This window comes from Vidua macroura, chromosome 1 (genome assembly GCF_024509145.1).
Source record: "Vidua macroura isolate BioBank_ID:100142 chromosome 1, ASM2450914v1, whole genome shotgun sequence".
NCBI classification, from domain to species: Eukaryota; Metazoa; Chordata; class Aves; order Passeriformes; family Viduidae; genus Vidua; species Vidua macroura.
In genome coordinates this window covers 88,696,303-88,716,727 of record NC_071571.1, presented here as the reverse complement: position 1 = coordinate 88,716,727, position 20,425 = coordinate 88,696,303, and the positions used below count along the sequence as shown (strand labels likewise).

General features: G+C 39.9%; 1 protein-coding gene across 2 annotated transcripts in view; it reads left to right on the top strand.

The window, feature by feature from the left end:
- The window catches only part of EPB41L4B (erythrocyte membrane protein band 4.1 like 4B), a 163,854-nt gene extending 147,524 nt beyond the window's left edge, over positions 1–16,330 (top strand). The window contains exons 23-25 of one of the 2 annotated variants that reach the window (XM_053992277.1): positions 10,371–10,439; positions 14,292–14,455; positions 16,031–16,330. In XM_053992277.1, coding sequence (XP_053848252.1) covers positions 10,371–10,439; positions 14,292–14,455; positions 16,031–16,100 — 303 coding nt within the window. In that variant the 3' untranslated portion in view covers positions 16,101–16,330. The remainder of the gene's footprint in view (positions 1–10,370; positions 10,440–14,291; positions 14,456–16,030) is intronic. The other variant, XM_053992285.1, reaches the window with a different exon arrangement.
- The last annotated feature ends 4,095 nt before the right edge of the window (positions 16,331–20,425 follow it).

Below are 20,425 nucleotides of genomic sequence, written 5' to 3'. Positions count from 1 at the left end.
GAGGAAGAAAAATTCTACAGAGGTAGATATTCTATACAACCATCTTAAGCCTGATTAATAGAAAGCAGTTCTTGCATACTTCTCAGAATTATTCCTTGGAACTTGTCCACTGTGGATGAACTATGGATTTATGGCTTGCTTTATGGTATGGCATTCTTATTTTCAGCAAACCAAGACCAAATGCCCCTACTCTCTACGAGATACAGCCAGTGAGGTCAGGAAAGAAAACCTCTATAAAACTCATTTAGCAACTTAATGTCATTTATTGGTCCTTTGTCAAAAGGTTGACTAGAATCTTGCAAGTGCTCCAGTGCTGTGGAATGTCATCTGGCCTCTTCTGGCAAAGTACCAGCTATTGCCAGGATGGATTGTGATGAAGGAGCTGGCCCTGCCATCTGGCATACACAGCCAGCCATGTGCACATGCTCTGCTGAGAGCCCTGTTGGCAGTGTTGGAGATGGGAAGTCATGTGCCAAGCACAGTGGGCCTCCGACCACCTGAATTTGTGCACAATTTGGCACTCATTTCATGCTGCATCCAGGTTGAGCAAACTGTCAAATTTTATCACCATGAAGCTCCAGTGCTCACATACAGATAGAATCCATGTGTTTGCATCAGTGACTGAGCTGCACAGATTTCAAACAAAGCTTGTTCTCTTCAAAATATCTGTGGTCAGGAGAGCTCACGTTTATGTGTGCCTCTAAAGCAATTATGCCCTTCAGATCTCTCCTGCCTTGCTGCTACTGGTTTGGAGAAAGGGTTGAAGAAACTGTGCTTTCTCTTTTCTTCCTTATCAAGAGCAGGGGTGGTGAAGCAGCATGGATAAAGGTTTTTCTGTACATCTGTAGTGTGGCTCAAGTTGGGCATATTCCTGCACCAGTAACAGTTCGTTCCCAAGCTCATAGAGAGCGCACTCAAAAAGTGCCAGGCATAGGATTGCAAAAGAAACCCTAAAAACAAACCAAAAACCAAAACCCAACAACAAATCAGAATGACACCCTGCTCTTACCCTCCCCCGAGAAAAGAGAGTATCCTGGATCTTGGCCTGGAGCTATCCCAGGGCTCTTGGAAGAAATTGAAAAGTAAGCACTGTAAGCCCCCTCATCATTCCCAAGTTATGAAGTTGACTGGACCAGTTTTTGCTCCTTTTACATTTTAGAAGACTTCATGTTTTTTCTGAATTGATGGAGTAAACTATAATCTTCTCAGGGACCACAACATCAGCAGAGGTTGCCAGACAACAGTGTTTTCACCTCATCCATCATCACATGGTGCTGGGAAGGGGTCTTTGAGGCAGGAAATTTTCAGGCCCAGTTTGGCTTGCCTGTGAGCTCCTGTTGGGATGGGCAGGAAGTTGGTGACTAGGGACCAGGATCTGCTTGTGACATTTTATTCATAGTGTATTTCTTCCATTGGAGAGGTGCCACAAGCAGATCTCTGGGGAGAGGACTGTTATTTTTTGTCCTCTCTCTCATTTCCATTTTACTTTTCCTGCTCCCTGCAACATTATAATGTTCTTCATTTGCCTTCCCAGAGATGTCTTTAATAATGGATCCTCTCAATCCTTTGCTCAAAAAAACAAAATATGGAGAAGCAGAGTTCTGCTCAAATGAGAACAGCCTTCTGGCATTGAAACTGCTGTCATTCCTGGGCCAAGCAGAAGAGTTCTGTACTCATGCTCTTGATCCAGAGGAGATATTTCTTTTGTAATTAAGGATGGGCAAGAGTGAGTTATGTGCTAATAGCCCTAATTGATTTGGATTATCCCTTGGCTAGGACTAATCTCTTTAGCCATGGGACATACGTGCGTGCAGTGTCTCAGACTGGGAGACTGGCTTTTAGGGTAATGTCCCACAGCCACAGAGGCATCTTATGTATTTCATGGCACTGAATTGGCATAGTATTACAATGCAGGTGTTTGAATCTGTATATGCCTAATGAGCTCTTTTGTTTGAACACAACTAGATTTTACTTGCAGTCAAGACAGAATCTTTGTGTTTATTTAATGCTTGATGGCTGGCAATATGAATGATTCATAGTCAAGGGAATGAGGTTATGAATAAATAGGTTTTAATTTATAACATTTATCACAAAACATTTACTAGATATGGGATTGAATTTGTTCATGCATGAATCTTAAACCAAATAACACATTGCTTCTACTTTCTACTATAGACTTTCAGCTTCTACTCCAGCTGGTCTTGTTGATAGGATCAAATAGTTTTGTATCCACTACATTTAAAGAAGCAATACTCTGCTTCCTTGATGCATGCTGGAAAATGTGACATATTATGATGGGAAATTATTATTGTCTTATAGAAGCTTAATTCAGAGTAGATGTTTAGAGTAGTAAGACAGTTGCAGCATAGCACAGCACAGCACTCTTATGTGTATTTGAGATCATAACTTGTGAGAGGTCACCAAAATTTGTAGGCACATGCACAGATTAAGGCTGCGGTAGTACCTGGGACTGGTCACATGCTGAAGTTGAAAATACACTCAAGTGTTCTTCTGTATAGATTTATAAATAGTGCACCAATTTGTAATTTTAACACTTTTTCTGCAGCTCCACTGACTTTAATCTACCTATGCTATTCTTTTCCTTTATAATAATGAACAGTATAAACTCCTGGGGATTTTATCAGAGCTCAATAGCCCAGAAAAATAGGACAGAAAATTGGTGCAAAGTATTTCTTACTATCCTGACATTCAAGGAGACTGTGATGGGTTGAGTTTCTGGATGCTTAAGGACTTTCAGCCAGCTTTTGCTCTTACACAAGTAGAGATTGATTACACTAGAGAGACAAACTTTGTTTGTGTTGGACTAAGGTCAAGCAGTACACTATTTGTGCCAATGTGTCATAACTTTCAAGAGAGGAATGTGATCCTGAGGGTTCTAGAAAAGGGCAGGTGTGTTACATGGTTATTAATCAGCCTTTGTGGGAATGTTCCTGGGTTCGAAGTCTCTATGTTAATAAGTCTTGGTGAACTAACAGTTATTGAGTGATGAGCCATCAGTGTCTATACTTAGAAATAATCAGATGTGGTGAAGGGTGAGTTTTTCCATCTGGTACAAAATACAGTCTGCTTGCTGGCAGTGAAATTGGGAAGTATATGTCTTACCTGGGGCACTCTCAACCGGAAGGAATCACAACACATTTCCTCCTCTTCATGTTATCCATCTTTAGTGACTTTCTTCTGTGAAAACAGCCTCCATCTGCAGAGACGCCACTTGATTTTGTTGGCTATGCATGTGGTATAGCACCTGCCACCGGATCACCATAGATTTTATCGGTAAAATCCAAGGGACAAAAAAGATAACTTTGCATTAGCTGTCCCAGAAATGCAACTAATGCAGCAACTGTTGGGGAACAACCATATACCGTGGATAACTACTGCTTTCTGGTTTTGCTTCATTTCTGTGTTTTAAACAAAGACCAAGCAAATCTTTAGTCTGCATTTTAGCCAAACCACCAAGACTGTGACATCATTTTGCCTTGCCACATTTTCCTCAGGGGATGGTGACTGGGCTGACAGCCTATTCTGTGGTTATGTTCTGCTTAAGCTTGCTTGCCTTCACAGCACCAACGAAAGAGTACTGAAAATCCTGGAGACTGTGAGAGTATGGACACTGTCTTGTTTTGTCACATCTGAATTGTTCTTATTCTGTATTCTTTTGAAGAATATCTTCTCAAAAATATTCACATGGCAAAGTTATGTCTTAAAAATGATCCAGGACATGCATTTTCTTCCAATGTGCTGTAGAGATGCTGGACTGATTTAATAACACTATTACTGTCGTCCCTCATGCTCTCCCAATACCTCTGAAATCTCTTTGCTAGCAACCCATAATTACAGTCCTTACAGTGAAAATCTAGGGTACTTGATCCCTAAAGGTAGCATAAAAAAAATACTAGCACCAACAAAATTTGTAGGGCTGTCCTTGTAAATTGTTACAGAAGCTGACATGGAGATTCAGGATTATATCCAGAGCATCTTAACTACTGTGATTTAGGTAGACCAGCTTGCAAAGAGTGTATAGTTTATATTGCAGCCACAAACTACTATGCATAAAGTATCTGTGAAATGCTATAACTGCAGCAAATCCAAGCTTTAGCAGAGACAGAACCTTCTACATCTTCTGCTCCCGTGAACTCTCCCTTGACATCCGTTTGGGAGACAGAAGTCACTGGAGCACAGTCAAGGAGCCACGTAGCCACCTCCTGACAATGCCTCTGTGTTAGGAAGGATTGCACAGTGTCCCTCTAAGAGGGAGGAAGATACCTGATAGACAGGAAAGTACAAGCAGCTGGTGAGACATCAAGAAAGCGGTGTATGCTGCCAGGTCATATTCCAGAACAGGTGGACTCAGCCTGCAGCAAGGTCCAAAGAAGGGCTGGTGTACATCAGCGAGCAGAGGAACGGCAAGTTCACCATTTGAGGGGGCCCCAAGAGAACTTGTCTCATCAAAGATACTGTGGAATGAACATGGAGCTTTCAAAGTAGAGCTTTTTCAGTTTACCAGAAGGAATTGAGCAGTACCTCTGGGAAGGGGGACTCTGTACTGCAGTACAGCAGTCCTGTGGAAGCTCACACCAAATCAGATGAGTCAAAGACTTGGATTCACTTATGTGGTTCTTAGGAATCAATGAATATTCTTGTATTTCTTGAACTCCAGACTCCCCTAGTTTTTTGCAAGATGAGTAAGGGAGACCCAAATACCAGATGGAGCTATGAGGGAGATTTTCCAGCGTTGTCTCCTCAGAGAGAGTGACAGGGCAGGGAGGTTCTGGACATGTAGCTTCTTCCTCCCTGGCTTAGTGGCTTGTGCAGAAACCCATCCTCTTAAGAAACTTCTCATTTGGTGCCTCAGGGTATTTTCAATAGTACATTTCTGCAGAAGTGCTCTCTCTAATGAGTGTGAACAAAATCTGTCTGCTGACACCAACACCTGGATATCAATTCAAAAACTAGAAAAAATCCTGCATCCCATGAAAAGAAGGTGGCCTGTGATGCAGCACATGTGGGATTTGCACCAAATATGGTTCATCAGGGCATTAAGTTCACACAGTTTTTTTCCAAGACTAATTAGTCAATTGTATTGCTAATTTATGTTTCTGTCCTGTTGCAAGTTTGCTGCACTGTTTTGGTCTGATTTTCACCCTGTGCATGCTGGCAGTGATTATGCCTACCTGTCATGCTGGTTATGTTGCTACACGAGAAGGACATGAACTGGGGTTGACGTAATCCGAGTGTTCGATCATTTGAGCCTGAAACTGCTCCCACCCCAAAGAATTTGTTTGTCCCTGTAGATATTGCATGGTAAAAAATACCAGAAACTCTTTGGGTTTTTTACATTTTCTGCCTCAGTATTCATTTCAGCCACTGAAATGGTATGACAGCAGACAAGGAGCTTTACTGAAAAATTGCAGAGCCTGGAATCTTCACACTGGTTTTGGAAACCAGGCCTAATGGTTAACTGGTATTTTTTAAGTCATGTCACATGTCAGGACAGGGAAATGTTAGTGCAATATCCTCCAGACATCTCAGCTGATGTCCTTTTCTAATTTGATGAGTAGAAACAAGTCTCTGTGCTGTATAAGTATGATGGTATTCAACTTACATTGTGTATTTTGAAATAAAGCACAAGAGAATATTCCTCTGGCTCCATGTGTATCCTGAGGGCCTTATTTATGACACTGCTTCAGGTGTTAGCAGCTCTGCCTCTTCTTGCTGCAATGCATGGGAATCCAGTGAAGTGTTTGGACTAAAGTCTGTCTTCCATCTGCTCAGTATATAAAGTGACAGTGCAAACCCACTGAGATCACATGTCTTCACCATAATGTTACAAATGCCTCCAGTCAAGGTGCAGGGGATGGCAGTGAAGTAGTGTCAACAGCAGAAAATGTTACTGGACCTTTGTGGAAGGATAATTGTGCCAGGGTAGTGATATTCCAAAAGCAAGGGAACATATCCAAATTAAGCCCACTTCTCCCAAAAGTAGCACTTTTTTGGTAAAGCAAGAACATTTGTAATATTCTCTTCTGATAGAAATACCAAAATAGCTGATTTTATATCAATTAACTCAACAAAAGTTCTCTTTCTTTAGCTCCTTCCACTTCCATTTGTTTATATGAGAAAGTTACTTTTTTTTTCTCCTAACTCATCTAAAAAGTGTTTCAGGAACATGCAATTGTTTTTACTGAGATTTGAAATTTCATCCTGAAGAACTCTTTGCACAAATGCAAAGAAAAGGAGAAGATTCTTGTCCTTTTGTCCTTTTTCTTCTTTCACCGTTCTTCATTCTTCCTTGCTATATAAATATAAAGGAAAATCAGTGCTGTTAATTATTTCTGGCTCTGGCAAAGATTCCTCCAAGATATTGGAGGAATCCACTCCAATGGACAGCAATAATGCAATGAGAATCTTTGAGTGCTAGGAGAAAATTATCCACAGAGGAATACATTTTTGCACTTTTTTTCCCACGAAAATCAATGTTACTTATATCTGACTGGTTTTCAGATTTTTCTCCTTAAAGATTACTCAGCCATTGGACTTCTCTTGAGACTATGCCAATACCTTCTCAACTTGCCAAGCTAAATATTCCAGGCAAAGAGCTACTTGTCCAAAGTAGTCCTGCTATGGTAATGCACCCTGACCTTTCAAGCAAGGGGCATTTCAGGTTATGAAACAAGCCTTCAGCATGTGAGATGCTGCTGGAATGCCAGCCTTCTTCACTCCCCTTTCATGCCATGCCCCTGTGATCTGACAGTGTCTCATGGGGCCTGCCTTAAAGGTTGTTTTATGGCTGTGACTTTGGCTGCAAGACTCTTGGCACCCCTACAGAGAGAGCAAGTGTGCTTGAAATCAAGTTTTGTACTTAAAAGCTTGTCTGTGCTGTTAAGGAGGGCACAGCTCTAACCTCTTGTTGCTTACACTATTTCTGTAGCCTCTGTGACACCCTTTTACTCTTGCAGAAGAGCCTGACTGTACCAGAAAATGCCCATCTGAGTAATGTGGGTGAGATTGCTGCTCCATCTGCCACAATAGGAATTGTGCCCAACTATGGACTTTAAAGATGTTACTTGTTTTGTTTCATATCAAAGCAGGCAGCAAACCACACTCTGATCTATAGACAATCCATGCACTGACAGCTACTATGTTTTACTTCTCTGAGCAGCTAGAGTTCAGCTTCATGAGATCAACCTGCCCATGGAACTGCCTGCTTCCTCTTCCTTTTCTCTTCATGTTGTGCCATCCCAGGTAAAGCCTGGCAGCTGCTGAGAGTCTCCAGATGCTGGAGGAACTGCAGCTTTGAAGTAGGTGGTAGAGTTGGCTCTGCCCTTCTTCTGTTCTCAGTTCCCAGGTGGCAGCTTTCAACTGATGCTGCCATGACAGGGAGAAGAAAGCACCCTGGAAAAGTTAAGGGTCTGCTTCTTCCATGTGAGTTAGGAGATATTTAAAGGTATGGTATGTCTTCCTCCTAGGACAGGGAGAGAGGCTGTGTGGGGAAGGTATAACATTTAGGTTCTGGTCAGGGAGTTGTTTTGCTTTCTGAACTACTCTGAGATTTTTGACTTCACACAATAAACTCAACTCCAATGCAAGGGTAAGGAAGAGACTCACCTGTGATGCAGCTTTCCTTGTGTGGTGGGGTGGGAATCACAGGCTTTTCTTCCCCCTTCCAAGTCCTGGCAACCGCTACTGCTGGCCATGGTGAACATGCAGGACAGTTAGGTCAAAGTAGGTGAAGTATATTCCTGGCTGAAGAGACCTTTCAAATGTCTAAATCAAGTTTCACATAAACCAATTCTAAAGTGATGTGTTCCACACTACTGTCTCCTCATCCTTCATATCTTCTGTCTGAACAATATTCTTGAATATATTTTTTCCTGCTATTGTTTGGATTAGGATGTTGTACCAACTTCCTACTCAGAAGAGCTGAGCCATTAATAGATAAGAACTTCTTGCCAATGCTAAAGAGGCAACAACAGTGTTGTCTCTGCCTTGCCTATGGAAACTGGCAGCAATAATTTAATCAAGGCCTGAGCCTAACCAATAAACTCTTTTGTAACTTTTGAGTAACAGTGGCCTGTTCTCAGAGGCAAAAAAATATGGGGGGAAGAATAAATACTAAAAGCGAAGCGGGATGGTTTGTTCATCACTCTTAAATTGAACGCAGGTATGGTTCTTTTTCCCCTCTGCTCCCTAATTTCTCTTTCCACTTTGTTTAAAAGGCCAGAAATTTAGGGGTTTGTAATCCAGAAAGCCTTTCATTTGTCGACATTGTCCTATTCTCAAGATTAAAACAGCATGACTCCCTCAGAGAGGGACTCACATTGATAACTAAACCAGATTAACCATTTCGTGCCCTGTTTTGATACATAGCCTGGCCTCATGCACATCCACAGATTGAAGTGCTGGTTTTGTAAGAGGGTATTCTGCATGGCGGTGGGTCACAGCATGTGATCAGGCTGACTCCTCTTATGTGCCCCTGCTCCCAAGTCTCAGTGGACTCTCCAGTATTCTGCATAATGTTTCTTTCCTGTGTTCAGTAACTGTGCTTCATTTCCTTAATGAGACTAACCAGCAAAATTGGAGAGATTTTAGGTGTGGGATATCAAACTCATACAGCACATGAGCAACTAACTTCCCATCCCTATTTGTCTTTGGCTCAAATATTTTATTTGTAACTGAATACACTTGTACTTTGCATTATAACATCATATTGTAAACTCTTCATAACCTGAGAATGTCAGCCTGGGCTCATGGGTATTTGCTGTCTCTCAAAAGAGTGAGATATGCTACAGCTGTCCAGATTTGGCTCTGGGTATAACGTAAAATAACAAATTTGTGAGGAGTTATTGTGTCAGTCTAATGAGTTAGGTTCAATCAGCAATACAGCAGACACAGATACACTTTGCTAACAAACATGAATATAGGATTGTAAAAGGACTGTGAAACTTCCTTTGATAGGTTTGCATAGAAAATTGTGATTTGAAATAATTTCTCCTTTGCAGAGTTGTTAGCTCATTTACACCTGTGTAATTGATTTACAAACACCTTTACTCTGTTAAAAAGTTATTTACATGCTTGACGGTATCTTTGCTATCCATACTCCTCATGTGTAAGAAGCCTGATAATTAATGCTAAGCTTAATTCCACATGTTTGCAGAAGCAAGCCCACAGATAGCTGTTAATTTCCCTTGGTACCTTTATAAGCCAATATGTTTCTGCTATTTTATTTGCAAAATAAACACTGTACATTTACTTAATTATATTTGATGTCATAATTCCAGGTTTTTCTTTGGCCTACAGGGGCTTAGGGCCCTCAAGGTAGCTTTCCTCATTATTAGACAGCAGTTGTATAGCTGCAGTTAGAAAATTACGATTGAAGACATGCATAACAAAGCAATGCACAGCAGTTTCAATAATAAAGTGAAAAACACACCTTTACAGTGAAAAATGTAATTTTCCAAAGAGAAAGCATGAAGTGCAGCTCAAAGTTCAAATGTTTACTTGCTATTTTGTCCTCTCTGAATGAATGAATAATAATGTCTGCATTCTAAAAAGGAAAATAATGAGAAACAGCATTCACAATGAAGTGGGACAGAGATTGTTGCTGCTTTTAATATCTTTTTAATTTCAGCTAATGTTTAAAACTACTTTAAGAGCAGAAGTGACTTCCAGCAGGGTCTGGTCACACCAGTGTCTACATTCTCATGGACCAAGCCCTCTTGGCAGATGGATATGTTGGTCTCTCTCCTCTTTGTTTCCATGCACTTTTCAAAAAACTTCCAAGGGTCATCCTTTATCCACAGCCCTCTACTCAACACAGGGCATCCTAGCTGCCTGAAACAAACAGTTGGCCCCATGGTTTTTTAGTATATGATTTTCTTTTGATGCCACCTTGTATGATTGTTTATCTTCTGTAGCAACTGTGTAAGTGAAAATTTGAAAGTCTAAAATATTTAAAGCACAAGTTCTTTAGCCATAGTTCCTGTACAGCAAAATTTGCTCCTGCACTTCATATTGCATATCTTAAAATGTAGTGCTGGCTGAAAGAATCACATAATTCTGGTGACAGAATTGGAAGATATATTGTATGCAACCAGCTCTGTATTTGCTCAACATATTTAATTACATGGTAAAATTAATTTATCAAGTTTTCATATTTATGCTTTGACTATTCATCATCAGGTTTCTGTATGCATTTTTGGAAGGGTCTTTTTTGGGTCTGGTCCAAGCACTGCTGAACTGCTCTGATTTGTTGGATATGTCACTGTAGTTGCAATGCTTTGCTGCTTTTTCTTTTTCTTTTGCATTTTTATGCTCTGAAAGTAACATCTTTTTCTTTATCTTTTTTAAAGATAAAGACATTCCCTGCTGATACATCTAATCCTTTTTTCGATCCCTTTACAACAGTACCACAGTTTTCTGTAAGTAGAACGTACGAATAAAAACTGTGTTTTAACACAATTCCAACTGATTTTTTTAAGTGTCAGAAATCCATGCACTAAGCAGTCCTCAAAAACTAAAAAAGATAAATTCTAAGTTGAAATTAAGAGTACAAAGCAATTAAATATTCCTATTATACAAAATGTTGCCTGCATTCAGACATTGCTGCTTACTAGACAGAGGACTAAAAGTTAAAGGACAAGGTTCACCACTAATGAAGTCAGTCCCAAAATGTTGTTCATTTCAGGACTGTAGAGGACACTGGTGAAGCTCCATAACATCTTTACAGGGAGCAGTAAGGGAATGGGAAGATTTAGTCCTCTGTCCAGCAATTGCATGGCCTCCTGCCTGAAACCACCTGCTGTGCCATCACAAAGAGGGCCCTGATTTTCATTGAATGTGCAGCTGAACTTTAAAGAATTATAGTTAGTGTGTGAATGACTACAATGGTATCCTTGTACCATGTATCATGTTTACCCAAGAACTTGAATCCAATATTGAACTTCATTCTTGTTAAATTTTCATAGAAGATGTGACTTAGGGATTTTGATGAGGTAAACTACATACAAACAGAAAACAATTATCTGACAATTTAAAAAGTAAGTATGATAGAAATCTTGCTTTGGTGGCAGAGGCATTATCTAATAAATATGACAAAAAAAGTATGACAATATTAACTACTCTTTAAGAAACACTCTGCTTATAAACACCATGTAAAATGACTTATAATTTTAAAGTAACATTTGCAAAATGAAGCATTTCAGACTTTGACCTTACATTTTACTGGTTGCAGCAATCTATATCTGGCATATAATCCAAGATAAGTAAATCCATTCACTGTTGGGTCATGTGAAGTTTCTGTCTGTATTTAAAGAAAGAGGCTTTTCTTGCACAATAAACCTGATCATGGGCTTTTATGTAAATGTGTTTTTTCTCCAAATAGGTACTTTAAAGCCAGAGTCAGTTAGCCTTCCCAAGCTGTGTAAGTGCCACAGTTGAGCTCTAATTAAATGCATTTGAAAGTACACAGGAATGTCACATCAATGTTTCATTATGTCAGCCAAGTCCAGCCCGTAAAATTGTGATAAAAGCTCATCCAAAGTTGCAGTGCTTGTGTTTTTCACAGTACTCCTTTATCTAAGCAAAACGATGCAACCCCCAAAATAGCTTTCCCACTAATTAGTATTGATTGTCAGACATTATTTTTCTGTCTCTGACAGTTAGGATGAAAGCAAAATTTAGGAGGGCTATATAATATACATTTTCATAATATGGGGTGTCAGAACTCTTAAATACAAACAGAAGGTATACCAATATACTTACCCACAGAAATTTCCATATTGCAGAAAATGGCTATTTCAAGGCAAATTCAAATGCTGAATTTTTGTTGTATTCTGTCAGAAGAAAAGAAGTAAAGCAAAATTCTAACTAATTTTTCTGAAATCCCATCTTCTCCCCACAGATTTCCATTTCCCTGGATAGGGTGGAGACAAAAACTGAGATCACAAATATTTAAAATACCATTGCAATAAAAACCAAATTATATATGATCCATCACATGATCCTGTACGATCCTGTACATTCCTTTTAGTGAGTTATGTACAAATATCTGTGGTGAACAAGCAGCTACCCATGGGACTGCACAGAGATGGGAAAACAATTAGGATACTTAGGTGGCTTTGGTCCTGTGTTTCAGAGCCCTCTGTCCCAGCCCAAAGGGAGATGTCTCTCCACAGCAGCATTTTAGATCATCCTGGTGCACTGCTGAGGGCTTGAAGAGAGCTACACCACAGGCAGGAGCTGTAAGGGAAGGGTAGCTAGGACTTGCAGGCAGATCTAACTCTGAATGGTCTCTGGTCACATGCAGACCCAGATGGTATTGTTTGGTAATTGTTTCCTTCTTCTTTTTTTTTTTTTCCTGTTCTTGCTTCCCCTTACCCTTCACATCCCCCTTCCTCCCCCCCCCCCCCCCCCCCTCCAACTTGGAAGAAAACATTGGAATGTTATTAAGCAGGAAAAGGATTATGTATAGTGATGTTTAGAAGGTTTTACCTTTCATGTACACCTTCAGATTTGGTGGTGCATATGCAGTTGTGTGGATTTGATCAGATGAAAAATTAGATGACTTGGTTACCTGTAATGTTTAAATATAAGCTTCAACCCAGGAACTCTCTGAATTTCAGAGATTTCCACAGAAAAAATGGCAGGCATGATGGCCAGATTCTCAGGCACGTGTTAGCCACATAGATTTAAATTAATGAAATTATATCTGTTTAGACCAGTTAAATATTTGGCTTAAGTGTACTGTGCAATCAGACATAAAAAGATGCTTTGGATACCTACTGTAAAATAATCATCCAGAGCAAACACACTATGGGACTCAAGGCAATTCTTTAGCAAGTGTAGTTTGTCATCACTTTGCTGATTTCAGTGAAGCTGGGAGAATGTGCATCAGCTTCAGAGTGATGTCTTCTTCTCATGCCATAGAGTAAGATCTGGCACTCCTCAGAGCACAGGGACACCAAATTTCATAGCCTTGCAGTTCGTAAGGTTGAGTTTTAAAATTTGAATTACGGAGAATTTTGAATAGGTCCTATTAGCCATTATTTGCACACAGGAGAGTTTCTTTAGTTGATTTTACATTTTTCCATTTTACTAATTTTGTGGAATTAATGGAATTCCTTTTGCTTCAGAGGTTATTTTGGATCATTAGAGATGTGTTTAAACATATTAAAAAGTGACAATAAGCAAGCAAACCTAACACAGCCCAGGAAAGCTTGGGCTCAAATAGTTTTCCCACTGTTTAAACTAAGTTTGTGAATCACTTGCAGAGGGTTGCAGAATTTGAGAAATAATTAGGGAAAAAAAAAAAAAAAAGGTTGCTCTTGAAAAAAGGTTGCTCTTATGGTGGTGACCTTTCCTCCTCTCTGCCTCAGACTCTGAACCAGGTTCAGAAGAAATAGTCACCAAGGAAGAAAGGTAGGATATAGATACCAGTAGGAGCGTGTTTTAATGATCCTGACACACTGACAATTGCAGTTCCTCTATATTCTTCCCAGGTCAGGGTCATACATGCATCACAGGCACTAGCTGCTGTGGTTTGGTATAAGAAATAGCCCATGCCAAAAAGCAAGACAGGGCTGTTTGATTTTTAGGGATCCTCCCCCTCTGGCTGTAAAAATAGCCCTGTCTTTGCTATAATATTGTTGTGCTGAAATATCTCACCTAAAAGGCAGGAGATGGTTGCTTGCTGTTTATCTTAAATCTGCGCTTCCAATATTGTTTTAACATTGCTTTTCATTGGATACTGAAAGAATATTTCTCTTGAGGCATGTTTCAGTTAGCAAAAGTGGAAAAGAGATGAAGGTTTTGAAACCTGGACTCCTAAAAGCCCAGACTCCTAGCTGTTAACAAAACAGAGTAGTTAGAGGACACACAATAAGATTCATGAAGAATATTCCAGAAATCTCATGTTGTCAGCATTCTGCATAATTTTTAGGGAAAATACAATAATGATAAGTGTCATTCTCCAAACTGATCATGTTTTTTACCTGAGTGCTGCCAGTCCCATACGTGTCATCTCACTCAGCGCATGTAGCAATCAGGCTGGTCCCTCAGGCATCAAAAGACGTGGCTGTGGAGCCTCTGCAGAGGCTGCACTGAGAGATTTTAGCCACAGCCTCCAATTTGTTCTCATTCTTAGTTGCTGTTACTGTGTGCTTGGCAATGAATTGGATAGTGAAGGATGGCGAGACCAGTAGAAGCTAATCTACAATTTTTTTCTTTCTCTGTGTATATATTTTTTTTTTTTTTTTTTTTTTTTTTTTTTGTAGGCAGAATTTGCAGACAGCAAATTACAATGCTGTGGGGTGCAGTCATCTCCTAAGATTACGCTGGTGTCTCCATCACCCGTGCTGAGGTGTCTGGCAGAGACTATACCAACTCCAACAGTCCAGACAGTATATACGTCACATAAGCCCATTTCACTGGCAGACAGGTACTGTGCAGTTCTTTCACAGAAATACTATGATGTTTTCTTCATTAAAGGAATCAGCTTGATTTCCCTTTTTCTGTCATAATTGCCATATAGTGTCGTCTTCTCTTATACTGAAAGATTTTTGCTTGACTACTTCAGAATAGGTGGATTATGTAAAGAAATACCTGTAACTGATACTTTCATGCTCTGAGATAAAGAAAAGCCTACCTTAATTAACTGCTGCAGCCAGCAGCGTACCATTTCTGTGACCAATGGCCTGGAGACAAAAGGGTTGTGCAGATTTTCCTCAGACAAGTAATTTTATCTGAACCACAAAAGTTTTGTTTTAATAACTGCTGTTACAATTAGTTTTTTGAAATTAGGTGTCCATGGGGGAAACCTGAGTTTGAGCAATGTCTGTTCTTCTAAACGAAAAACAGACACTGGTTTTCTTTCTTGTTCCTCTTTCTCTTTTTTTTTTTTCCCTATTTTAGTAATGTCAAGCTACAGTGGTCGTGTAATTTCTCAGAGAATCAACAAGTTATATGACCTTTTTACAGACAGATTCTTTTCAGTTTTCTATTCCTTCATCCTACTGGTTTTGCATGCTGGCTTCTTATTCTATAATTTCATAAAAGCTGAACTTCCCAAGCTGATAATTTACTGAATCTAAATGTAGCAATGGATATAGTCACTACTTCTGAAGCACAAATAGTTCAAGGCTTATGAAGAAAAAAGTATTTCTTTGGCATAATAATGAATTAATCTCTTATGCTTTTGGATTCACAGTTGATTCCCATTTTTGGTTGTTAATTATTTTTTGCAGCTGGTTAATTGCACCTGCACACTTATTCAACATTGCTTACTCATCCAAAAATTTATCATTCCAGTGAAAAAGTAATTCTAAAGCTGTAGTGCTGAACTCAGCTTCTATAACATGTCTCATGCACAAGTGGGTAATTCTGCCCCTGCTTGTGCACGAATGGGCTGCAAATCTCCAAATTGTGTTAAAAGAGTGAGATACATAACTTTCAGAACAGCATGGTAAACAATATCAGAAATGGAGTCACTAAACCAGGGCATTCCCAGGGTTACAAATCCTCTGGGCTGTGGAGTGAATTGGTGAGAGCAAGGACCTCAGCCTCTGATTATGGCATCCTGATGTGTGCAGAGTTGTGGTGAATTCAACATAGCTATATATCTATGTATATAGATATCCCTCAGTATCAGATCACACCAAGGAGCAGAAGGCTGTAACAGCAGTCTGTCATAATGGCATTCGCTGTAGCTGCTCCATTTTTAGAGTCCTTGTCCAGCTTCCTTTGAAATCAGTAGCCTTTATGGAGGTTAGATGAAATTATAAACTATTTTGCCATGTAGATCTTTTTATGTCCTTCTTATTGCCTCTGTTTGCTCATCAGAAATATCAAGTGATACTTGTTTTTGAATGAGCCATCAGTTATCAGCTTTTTCACTGAATTGACTCTGACCTTTTTTTCCCCTCCTCTGGTATTTTGAAAATGTTAATTATTTTAAATTGAAATCTGAGACTTATTGTTGTTCCCATAATTGGCTGTTTGTGCATTAATTACACAGTGCTGAGACTCTGAGGCGTGAACTTGAGAGAGAGAAAATGATGAAAAGACTCTTGATGACAGAATTATGAAATTCACACTTCCGTCAGATGGAGAATGGATTGGGGCCTTTCATGTGCCTTCTGTCTGTTTACATTCCTCTGCTTCTGTGTACTCAACATAATGCATCAGGAAAATGTGTGATATTCCTGGCTCGCCTGGATTCACCACGGTTGGTTAAAATTTCGTCTTGGCTAGACTTTAACTTGAAGGAGTTCCTTTATTCATTTGCTGCTGGGAAATAAACCTTCAATCCTTTCTCTCTCCTGAGATTTTATACTATTAACACAATTAATTTCTGGTTTGGTTTTGGTAAATCTAGGGCAAAGAGGATCAGCAAGGAGCATACTGATTTCTATTGGGAAACACTGTTCTGTACATATGTTAATAAGTGCACAGAAATTAATGTTATGCAGAATATTTTGATAGTAACATAGAAAATATGTCATTTTGTACAACCGAAAATTGAAATGAGCTACTGCTATTTGTTAAGAGAACCATTTTTAAAGCAGAAGAATGATTATTACATCCTAACCCCAGGACTGTTAGTCTCCACAGAATAAATGGCTGTCTTATTAAATTACTAACCTTAGCCTTCCCTCAGAGATATAAATAGCTGCAAGTGGGAGACACCCCACCATACAGATATACACACCCAATACTCCCTATGGCTTATCACCTTGACCTAAACCTTCAACAAAATCTTACCGTATTTCCATTAATGGATGAAAAAGATCCATTGTTTAAAGTAATTTGCTACTGACTTTCTAGCTTGATACTGACTTTTTTTAAAGTAAGTGAGGAGCTTTACCTTCTCCAGTTTGCCTAGGCTTTAAGGCTAGCCCATGCTTAGACGTCTTCTGCCCCAGCACTGAAGGTTGCAGAGCCTCAGCGGTGTGGACATAGCTCACATAAGGAGAATTTTTTCCTTCCTGGGTAAAAAAACACCTTCCTGACTGACATTAATTGACTGGTCCCCTTTAAGAACAAGAACAATGATCGTTTAAGGCATAGCTGTGCCTATACCCATATTTTTAACTCTACTAATCAGCATGTATGTCCCAGCAAACCTGTGGAGGGCTGTACACCCCATTCACCTCCAACACAGAAGCAGCCTCTACTTCCAGTGGAGCTATCTCAGGCATGAAGTGGGGTGGGTGGTCCAACACTAGCAGAGCCGCAGCCGCAGGTAGGGAATTATGGTATACAGGTAAAGCTACCAACGATCTCCTAGGGAAAAAAAGGGTCTCTGTTTCCCCTTGTTTAGTAGTGCAGGGTCATCTAGAAAACTAACAATATCTGACTGTCAGCTACAAGGTATTCTTTCAACAGGAAAGCTTTTGTGCATTTTGTATGGCTGAGGATGTATATTTTTCTGTTACTCTGTACACTATGTTCTCTTATTTGTATTAAGATAAAATATTGCCCTTCATTTGGCACTGATTACAATGGCTTTATCTCAGCTTAAGCAGTTTGTTTGTGTGGAGGCTGGGAAGTGATTGCTGTGAGACTGGGTTTCCTTCAGAGTTAGCTTCTGCTGTTTTTCTAAAATGAGAGTTCTGGAGAGCTTCGTAAGACTGTGGATTGCAGTGTGAAGGTATAAAATGACTTACCTATTTTATATTTGCTGAGACAAAAAAAAATAGCATTAGGCTTCCCATTTAAATCCACCAAACACAACACTTTCTGGTTGCCATAGATTGGTCAAAACACATGGCACAACTGTTACATAGAAAATTTAATCAAGTGGCTCAACATGAGCAGTGGGCACAAGAAGCCACAAAACCACACCTGGACTGTAGATTTAAGAGCATTCCAATGACTTTTCTGGGTAATCAGATATTACTTGTATGCTGTCGACCTGCTAGTTGCAGTGCCAGGACACTTCTGTTCCTTTTGTTTTAATGCCCCACTCCATCAGTCCGGGGTTCTTAAAGATTGATTAGGAACACTAAATCCCTGTGAGGAAATTGGAAAGGAGGGGAAAATGCACAGACACAAAAGAATACAATTTCCTATTACTCTTTTCTCACCACTTCCCAGAAGGTATTGATGAGGGAGAAGCAGCAGCACATTTTGCCTGTGTCCAAGTGAGAGTGAGCGTTTTGAAGAACAAACAAAAGAAAATTGTAACTAGAAATGCTGACTTGGGAGAGGAAAACGAAGTTAGGTGGAGAATGGCAAAGTGCTGACTAGCTCAGTCTGGTTTTCTGCCTGTTAGGTAACCCTCAGTTGTGTTTGAACTGGCAACAGTTTCACAAAGTCATTGTCAAGGAAAACCCAGAAAAAAAACCCAACCAAACAAACAAAAAAATCTGAACACACCCTTCAGTCATACTGATTGCAATGAAGTGGACTTTAGGAACCCCACAATCTGACTTCAGGTTTGGGGGAAAAACAGATCCATGGTAGGACTGTTTGGTCTCTTAAAGCAAAAGCCTTTAGCAAAACTGAATGCCTGAGTCAGACTAGCCTACAAGATGTTCTGGCTCATAAGCAGTCTATTAGTTTATTGTTTTTAATGCATCATTTTTGCTCCCATTGTATAAAATTTCTTCAGCTGAAATAGTCAGAACCGGAAAACAAGTAACGTGAACCAAGCTTACTTTATATGGCCAAGTCTTTATAGCTGAGGCATGCTCTGGGATAGCTGAAGAAGGGCAGAGATTCCTCCTTCTTTGGTTCCCACCAGGAGAAGAGGGAAAGGCTCATGTGGCTGCTTAGATTTTGAGGGACGTTTTCTACAGAACAACTCCAAGTATGTTGCCTTGTCATGTTTTAGTGTCTTATCCACTGGCTGCCACTGTTTCCTATTCTGCAGTCTAATGGAGCTTTACTAAAACTGTTTTACTGATATCAAACTAAACTTTTAACTGTGGAATGTCATCATCTTGTTCTTTCTTACTACGTACCTTCTTCAGCCATGCTTGAGCATCTCAGTTTTCACATCCTCTGAAGAAACACTTCTGCCTCACCTCTGGTTGGGAATTACAGTGTTAGGACACCTGTTACCCAAAACTGCTGTGAACAAGACAATGGCAACATGAACATATTGCAGAGGGGCAGATATTGCAGATTTGCCCCTACAATTTAACTTTACAGGTGTTAAAGGATACTCTGCCTGAAGGTATGTCTATATAATAGTGCAGAAGTATCTGAGCTAGCTTTAAGCTTGCATATGTAGTTGTGGCAGCATGAAGCCCAGCACAGGCTATCATTATCATGTACATTGACGTGTAAAGATAATGCATTTGAACAGCAGCCTTCTGAAGCATGGTGTCCAGAACTGGTGACAGAAAAGGGTGGCTGAAAAGATTTTGTCTCTTCAGCTCTCCTCAGAAAGGGTTCATCTCATCTAATATTAAAATGCCCAGCTCTCACCTGATGAGCGATCAAAGGAGCTGTCTTCCGGAGGTGCCTCTGACTTAAGTATCTACCTTTATACTGATTAAAGTTAAGTGAGATGAATCCTGCTTTCCATCCCTCTGGCTAGGTTTACATTGCAAACCCTTGCTGACTCAGCTGCATCATCCAGGGTTCAGCTTCGAGGTACAATTTGTGGTCAGCGAAGCTCTGCCAGTGAAAGCCTTGAGCATTAGGCGTAAATAAACTGCCAGAAATATCCTTTTGTCAGAACAGCTTTTATCCCTTGTGGGAGAACAGAGAGCTGGGATAACAACTTACAGTGACATAAGCACAGAGGCTTCTCTATAGTCATGCTCCGTCTTGGAGTAGCTGGTTGATAAAATCTGCTGCTATAGCCACGCTGGCAAAGCTAATCAGGGGTGGCCCCGGCTTTTCGCAGTGCCCCGAGTGATGCTCTGGCCCCGTCAGCAGATCCCAGCTTTTCAGCGTGAAGCCTCTAAGCAGCGGAATGCAATGTTGTCATGTTTGGGTGATTCCAGCAAAATTTATTGGCCATTTAAATAGCTATGCAAGGAGTTAAATATTTTCTCATTTTGCAGTCTCTTATGGAAGCCAACCAATTATGCTTTGTTTTTGTGTGGCTCAGCTGTTTCCACTATTTTTTTTTTTAAAGGAATAACTGAGTTTTCTTTAGAAATGTTGGTTGAGATTCCACACCTCTCACAGATCCAGTTGTGTGTGTACACTTTTTATGTTTCATAGACCCTGGAAGTGCAAAATTTGAAAATTAACTCCTCCAAAGTTTCAGTTCATGGCTTCACTCTCTTGCAACAGGATGCCTATGTGCCCATTTGAAACAGAGCTAGCAATGCAGTGAAATGTTTAATTGGAGGCAGCATCATGTTTCATTTGAACTGTTTACAAATAGCCTTTGCTTTTTTTTTTTTTTTTTCCCAAATAAATTTCTGGTTCATTTGCTACAAAAAACTAC